The following is an 8820-nucleotide window of genomic DNA, read 5'->3' on the forward strand; positions in this document are numbered from 1 at the left end:
ATGGGAGCAAACATTGTTGAGGATTCTCCTCACAATAATAAAAAGATGAATAAGGCTTCTGGACCGAAAAGCAACCCAAGCAAGAAGCGGTTCAACGGAACTTGCTACAACTATGGGAAAGCTCGACACAAATCTGCAGATTCTCGTGCTCCAAAGAAAGACAAGAAGAAAGGTCAAGCAAACATAGATAAAAAGCATGAAGATGTTGATGACTTGTGTACTATGCTTTCTGAATGCAACCTGGTGGGAAATCCTAAGGAGTGGTGGATTGATTCTGTAGCCACTCGTCATATTTGTGCTTTTAGAGAAGCGTTTGCCACATATGCTCTCGTTGGACCCGAAGAGACGTTTTCTATAGAAATTTTTGCAACAGCCAAAATTGAATGATGTAGCAAGATATTTCTGAAAATGACTTATGGCAAGGTGGTGACTCTGAACAACATCCTTCATGTTTCCGAGATTAGGAAGAACTTAGTCTCTGCTGGACTTCTCGTTAAGAATGGGTTTTAAGTGTGTTTTTGTATCTAATAAGGTTGTAATAAGTAAGAATGAGATGTTTGTAGGAAAATTTTTATCTCATTGAGGGCCTTTTCAAACTGAATGTAATGGTCGTTGAGAATAATAAAACTTCAGCTTCTTCTTACTTACTTGAGTCAAATGAATTGTGGCATATACGTTTGGGACATGCCAATTATAAAACCTTACGAAAAATGATTAATTTGAAAGTATTGCCTAAGTTTGAATGCGACAAATCAAAATGTCAAATATGTGTAGAATCTAAGCATGTTAAACATCCTTATAAGCCAGTTGAAAGGAATTCAAATCCTTTAGACTTAATTCACATAGATATTTACGACATGAAGTCAATACCATCTCGCGGTGGAAAGAAGTATTTCATAACTTTTATTAACGACAATACTCGATATTGCTATGTCTACTTAATAGTAAAGATGAAGCAATAGACGCATTCAAGCAACACAAAAATAAAGTTGAAACACAACTTAACAAGAAAATCAAAATGATAAGAAGTGATAGGGGTGGTAAATATGAATCTCCTTTTGAAGAAATATGTTTAGAATATGGAATTATTTATCAAATAACGGTCTCTTACACGCCACAATCCAATGGGATTGCGGAAAGGAAGAATCGTTCATTAAAGGAGATGATGAACGCATTGTTGATAAGTTCTGGTTTGCCACAGAACTTGTGAGGGGGAGCCATTCTTACGGCTAACCGGATACTAAATTGAGTACCCCATAGCAAAACGCAATCCATTCCATATAAAAAATGGAAAGGAAGGAAGCCCAACTGGAATTATTTTAAAATGTGGGAGTGTTTGGCAAAAGTACAAGTTCTTAAACCCAAAAGAGTAAAAATAGGACCGAAAACCGTTGATTGTGTTTTCATAGGATATGCGACCAATAGTAAAGCATATCGATTTCTGGTTCATAAATCAGAAAATCCCGACATTCATAATAATACGGTTATAAAATCAGATAATGTTGACTTCTTTGAAAATATATATATCCGTATAAAAAAGAATGTGAGTCGATTGGTGAAGGATATAAATGACCTCGGGAGGAAAAAACGAAAGTACATTTAATCAGGAGGATCAAGACGTAGTAAACGTCAAAGAACATCTACTTCATTTGGACCCGATTTTGTGACTTTCTTATTGGACAATGAGCCTCGAACATTTAAAGAAGCTATGTCTTCTTCGAAATTATTATTTTGAAAAGAGGCAGTCAATGGTGAAATAAAATCCATATTCAACAACCATACATGGGAATTGGTTGATCTTCCTCCTGAAAATAAACCGTTGGGTTCTAAATGGATTTTTAAGAGGAAAATGAAAGATGATGGCACTATAGATAAATATAATGCAAGACTTGTGGTCAAAGGGTATAGACAATGAGCAGGTCTTGACTATTTTGATACATACTCTCCAGTTACAAGAATTACATCCATACGAATGTTAGTAGCATTAACTGCATTTTATGGTCTTGAAATTCATCAAATGGACATTAAGACGGCCTTCTTAAATGGAGATATGGAGGAAGAAATCTACATGGAACAACCTGAAAGGTTTGTGGTTTCAGGTAAAGAAAAGAAGGTATGTAGACTTGTTAAGTCCCTTTACGGACTAAAACAAGCACCCAAACAATGGCATGCGAAATTTGACCAAACAATGTTGTCAAATGGTTTTAAGATAAATGAATGTGATAAATGTGTGTATATTAAAAATGTTCCAAATCACATAGTCATTGTTTGCCTATATGTGGATGATATGCTGATAATGAGTAATGACATTGCCAACATAAATGCTACTAAACGTATGCTAACTAGCAAGTTTGATACGAAGGACTTGGGAATTGCGGATTTAATTCTGGGGATTAAGATCCAAAAGACTCCCCAAGGTCTGGCATTGTCACAATCTCATTATATTAAGACAGTACTTGAAAAATTCAAGCACTTAGATTTTAAAGTTGCAAAGACTCCAATTGACGTGAATCTTGCACTAGCAAAGAAAAAAGGCCAAAGTATATCACAATTGGATTATGCTCGTGTGTTGGGATGTTTAATGTATATCATGAACTGTACACGACCAGATATAACTTGTGCTATAAGTAAATTGAGTCGATACACGAGTAATCCAGGTCAATCTTATTGGATGGCAATGAAACGAGTTTTGGGATATTTAAACCATACCCAGGACTTTGCTTTGCATTACAATAAATATCATGCGGTGATTGAGGGATATTGTGATGCAAATTGGATCACCGGTTCAACTGATTCTAAGTCCATAAGTGGATATTTATTCACTATTGGTGGAGGAGCGGGATCTTAGAAGTCGTCCAAACAAACTTGTATTGCCCGCTCTACAATGGAGGCTTAGTTCATAGCCTTAGATAAAGCCGGTGAAGAAGCTGAATAGCTCCGGAATTTCTTGGAAGACATTCCATTTTGGCCCAAACCATTGGCACCAATATGCATACATTGCGATAGTCATGCGGCAATTGGAAGGACTGGGAGCGTTATGTATAATGGTAAATCTCGTTATATATAACGAAGATATAAAATCGTTAGGCAATTACTCTCTAGAGGAATTATCACGATTGATTACGTAAAGTCAAGTGATAATATGTCGGATCCACTTATAAAAGGCCTAACTAGAGAGGTAGTTGAGAAATCATCGAGGGGAATGAGACTATGGCCGAGAACAAGTCATTGTGACAGTAACTCTACCTAGAAGACTGGAGATCCCAAGATCTAGGTTTAAGGAGATCAAACAAAGTCATTAATGACGGTTCAACATTGTCAACTAAAATTTTATTCCATTTTCGTGATGAGACAATGTTCAGTACTAAGGATAAATCATTAAGGCTTTTTAATGATTTCTAAATTTGATACGAGGTATATCAAATAATGTATCTACGGGATGACACCTTTAGGAATCACCTATGTAAGAGTGAAGTGTTAGCTGCTTCAAGGAGAATTTTGTAAGGCCAGTTCTCTACACACTTATGAAATCAGGCGATGTTCATGGTTGAAATGAATACAACAATGAGAACCAAAGACGGTTAAAGGTTGATTGTGTGACTTATGGTTGTCTAGGTATACAACAAAGTTCGACGGTTCAAAGATATTAAATCTACCAATTGACCGAGTAAATCCGACATAAGTTCACTACGAAAAGTTCAAAGGGAAACCTACTTATCCAGATGCGATTAATCCTTGCTTGCGAATCACACAGTTTTTATGTATATTTTCGTGATATAGCCATTCCCCATTCATTTGGGGGATTGTTGGGGTTTTAAGATATTTTAGCTTAAAAGATGGTGAATAGGAAATGGAGGGAAAATAAAATATTTGAGTTTCCCTCCTTGACTAAGGGACATTGTCCCATATTGGCGGAGGAAAAGACTTTTGATGGGTATATATACAATTGCCCTTCTTCTAGATCTTAAAGAGTTAAGAAGAAGGCAAGCCTCGCGCCATCGTCGCTCGCTCGCTCGCTCGGCTCGACTTCGGCTTCGGTCAAATGATTGATTGATTAATTTTTTGGACCAAATTTATTTGTTAATAGTAAATATTAACGTAACATTATTAAATATCTGAATTCTCCTCCTTTCTTCTGCATTGTTTTAACTACAAAGAAAGTAACAGTAAGTGTGATTTGCTACCGATCATTGTGTTCGCTGAAACACTGAGTTTGAAGTACCGCTACACCAGTTTGTAATTCTATCCTGGGAGGAAATAATCCACAACCTCAGGTACTAGGAGGGGATTAAGTTACTTAAGGAAACACTGTGAATTCAGTGGGCTCGGATTAAATTCTGTTTATTTTACATTTCTGTTTATATGTTATTTTATCTTCTCTAGAATTATTTTATAAATACAGCTTATTAACAAGCACTACCACCATCAAACACCACCGTTAGCTACTACTGCCACCCACCATCTACTATATATAATCACCACTATCAACCAACACCATCACTATCTACTACCCAGTCGGCAATCACAACCACCACTGTTAGCCATCATCACCACCAATCATCATATAATTTTAAAAAAAATCTTATATTAATATAGTTTAGACCCCACAATGTGGGATAATACTGGGCATGTTGTTGTTGTTGCTTATATTAATATAGTATTAAATTGATTAGTATTATTTGATTTGAATTTATACTTATTAATTTTTAAATAAAAATAACATTTATACATTTAACAACAACAACGACCCAGTTAAATCCCACAAGTAGATGTAGAGAAAACAAGTATTCATAATTATTCAAGGAATTTTTACACAAATAGCTCGCCAAATTCAATGTTTAATTTTTCTAACCGAATACATAAATTATACACTATTTATACATGATTATACACATATTATATATGGATTGTGCTTATATTATATATCCATTGACTATTTTTTATTTATGTGTTTGAGTGAATGAATAATTGGATTAATTCTTCATTAGTCAATATTCAGATCTTCATACAACATCTTAATATTTAGATGTGATTTCAAATTCAGATATTTTAATCTTAATACACATATTAATATTCAGATGTGTATTTAAATTCAGGCATCTTAATTTTAATAAAAACAAATGGGGCCTAAAAGTGCTTATAACCTAATAAAAATAAGTTGGTGATAACCAACTTAGAGCTTGTTTAGCCAAGCTTTTGGAAGGCCAAAAGTACTTTTTCTTGTAAAAAAAATTACTTTTGAAAATTTTGAGGTGTTTGGCAAAAATAAAAAAGTGCTTTTGAGTAGCAGTAGAAGTAGTTTTTCTGCTTTTGGGAAGAAGCTGCAAATTTTAGCTTCTTCCAAAAAGCAAAAGCAGAAGCAAAAAATTAATTTATTCAATACAAAAATAACCTTACAATAAATTATATTTTTCAAATTATCCTCATTAATTTAACCTTTTTCTTTTACTTTTCCTTTTTATTTATATCATACATTTCTTCTCTTTTTAATCATATTTTTATTCTTTTTCTCCTATTCCTCTTTGAAATAGTCTCATAAGAATAATTTTTTATTTGTATTGAATGATACATTTTGATATATTTAAATTATTATATAAACAACAAGTAATACTAGATACTCAATATTATTACTTTGAAATAACTATATTTTATTTTTTACTTTGGAATAACTATATTGATAAGCTTTAATTTATATTTTTACTTTTTTATTTTATATTTTAATTGAATTCCTTTATAACAAAAAACTAAAATCATTACTCTTTTTTAAATAATAGTAATAACAAATTGAACTTTTAATGTCCTTTTTCGTAATTTATTTGGTACTTAAAATACTTTTTAGAAAGATTGGCCAGACATAATGTTCTTACAAAAAGCACTATTCAAATGACTTGGCCAAACATAAACTGCTATTTTAAAAAGTACTTTTTTAAAAACACTTTTAAACAAAAGTACTTTTCAAAATAAGCAATTTTTGACAGCTTGGCCAAACGAGCTCTTATTCTAGCTTATAAGTACTTAACTGATAAATAATTTTATTGTTTAGCAAACGCATAAATAAATTAAAAATGGCCAAATATACCCTTGTACTATGAGAAAAAAATTTAAAAATACCCTTCGTTATACTTTGGGTCCAAAAATTACCCTGTCGTAATACTATTGGTTCAAATATACCCTATTCCATTAAGTTTGTTCAAGGTGGAGGTTCAATCTTACGTGACACTGATATTTGATGAAATGAATGATACATGATATGCCAACTCAGATTCCTTTCGCTTATTGACTATTGATACCTTGAGGAAGAATAATCTTTTATTTCTTGTTTTTCATGTTCACTAGAAAATAAATATGTGTCATCATTTTTTCTTATAATTTTATAAAACGTCTATATTGTTTACAGTTTTAGCAATTCTCAAGAAGAAAAATAATAGCCAAAAAAATGTATAAATTTATATTTTTTTGCATATATATACATTTTGTATGTTATATATAAAAATTATACAAATTTTATAAACTTTTTCGGCTACCAAATATAAATAGTTTCTGACGCGGGCTAAAAATAATAATACCCCAAATAAAAATATAATGCTAGATTAAAAGTCACAAAAAAAGAGTAACATATTAAATTAAAAAAGAAAGAAAATGGAAGCTTACATCGGAGAAAGGAATACAATGAACGAAACAATACCACCTGCAAGTTTCAAAAGGAAAAAAGAAAAAACTCGATGAATTTAAAATACAAATATCTGACCATATTTTTCAGTTAAAATTGATAAATTATTTTTTGTTAAAATATTTGAGTTATGTTATAGCATTATATTTATAGATATTAATCTTTTTATCAAGCATGCAGTTCATGATGTTCTTATAAAATATGTACTTTTAGTTTTTATAAATAAAGTAAAATATTATTAATTTAAAAAATATATGTCAATTGTTTTTATAATATTAGTTACAAATATATATTCAAGAAAAAATATGTATCTTAAATGTCAAATTTAATATTATTTATAAAGACATATATTTATTAAATCTTAATTTTTAATTTTTGAATAATTAACTTAATATTTAAAAGTTAATTTAACTGTGTAATTATACTTGTACAACCAAACAATACATTTATAATTACACTATAATTATATTAAGACAAATAAATAAGTCATCGTAATTATAAAACTGTATAATTACTAAGTCTTGTAATTATAACAATTCCAGTTATGTGGTGACTTTCCAAACTAACCCTAATAAGAAGCTAGAATGAAACTATTTACAGATTTGAATTCAGCATCTATTATTGGAGCTCTTTATATTCAGGTTCTTTTCTCCCCAAAAAACACAACAGAGAAATGGAGTCAAAATCAAGAGCTACTTCTGAAGCGGAGATGATAATCAGTTTCACAGTACTGTCAAAGGATGTTGCAATGGACATTTTCTCGAGGCTACCTACAAAGTCATTGGGTAAGTTAAGGTGCGTTTGTAAAGAATGGAAAACCTTAATCTCTGACCCAGTTTTCAAATCTCTTCACAGAGCACGTTCTTCTCAAAAACCCAACATTATTTTTGTCCACAGTCGTAGCGCAACTGCAAATCAAAGCTCCTGCACTACTACTACTACCACTAGTAGAGTGCGTACGTCACCAAATTTTGATTGCAGTACTAGACTATGTATGTCGTTAGTTGATTTTGATGGGAATCATAATTTTGACTTTACATTGACTTTCGATGGTTGGGTCAATTTGTTGCCTTCTAAAGGAGAGTTAATTTGTTTTGTTGGTACGGAAGGGTGTTCTGTATATAATCCAAGTAGTCGAGAATTGGTTAAGTTAGCTTGTTGTACTATTATTCCTCCAACTTGTAACGGTAGTGCTTTTGGGTATATAAAGGAGAGGAATGAGTATATTTTGGTTAATGCTCGTGGTATTGATAATGATACTGGGTGTGAGGTTATGAGGTGGACTGACGGTTGTTGTTTGAAAGATCGTTCTTGGAAGGTTATTAGTGCAAAATGCCCGTATTATCTTCGCAGTTGGGGGTTTTTGGTTGACGATATGTTTTATTGGATTGGATATAGGGACAAGAATAATGACTTCAAGATTGATGCAATCGTTTCGTTCGATTTGGGGAAAGAGGAATTTGGTACAATGCGGCTACCAGAAGGCCGTTTTCACCCCGAGAGAGCTTTGTTATTGATGGAAATGAAGGAGATGTTGTGTTTGGTTGATTTATCTGAGGACAACTCTACCATGGATATTTGGATGTTGAAAGATTCCAAGAATTATATGTGGGTTAAGGAGTACAGAATTGATCTGGGAATTTTTAGTCTCAGCAAGCGATTTATTACTCCAATGGATCACAGGGAAGGGAAAATTCTTATGAATGTAATTGTAAAGTCTGAAAGTCATCTTGAGTGGTATGATGTAGAGAACAAGTGCTTCAAGAGAATAGACAATCTAAGATCCCGCGGATGGATGTGGTGTGGACTTTGCACTGATGGCTTGTTTTCCTTGGGTAGTTGATAGGCATCAATGTTTCTGTATGTTAGGTTTGGGCTTTCGTCCTGCTGTTTATTGTTGTTTCATCATTCGTAATGCTTAGGATTTCACCTTTTGCTTAGAGTGAATTAGTTAAACTTTTTGGAAGCTGACCAAACAATGCTCTATGATCATATTACGGGGTTATCTTGTAGTCTTTGGAATGTATCTAACTCCTTAAGTTGAACTATTACATTTAAAATGATGTTAGAATTGTTTTATGGTCATTATTCTTATTGTGTTATGTGGAAACCATTTCATGGTATGAATAAATCCTAGTTAAACATTGACG

The 8820-nt window shown here is 32.4% G+C and overlaps 1 protein-coding gene across 1 annotated transcript; it reads left to right on the forward strand.

Annotated features, from left to right (window-relative positions):
- LOC142173325 (putative F-box/LRR-repeat/kelch-repeat protein At1g11620) lies at nucleotides 1–8513 on the forward strand. Its single transcript, XM_075238828.1, has 2 exons — nucleotides 1–217; nucleotides 7312–8513. The coding sequence occupies exons 1-2, from the start codon at nucleotides 1–3 to the stop codon at nucleotides 8511–8513; spliced, it is 1419 nt and encodes a 472-aa protein (XP_075094929.1).
- Nucleotides 8514–8820: the final 307 nt, after the last annotated feature.

Source organism: Nicotiana tabacum, chromosome 19 (genome assembly GCF_000715075.1).
Source record: "Nicotiana tabacum cultivar K326 chromosome 19, ASM71507v2, whole genome shotgun sequence".
In the NCBI taxonomy this organism is placed as follows: domain Eukaryota; kingdom Viridiplantae; phylum Streptophyta; class Magnoliopsida; order Solanales; family Solanaceae; genus Nicotiana; species Nicotiana tabacum.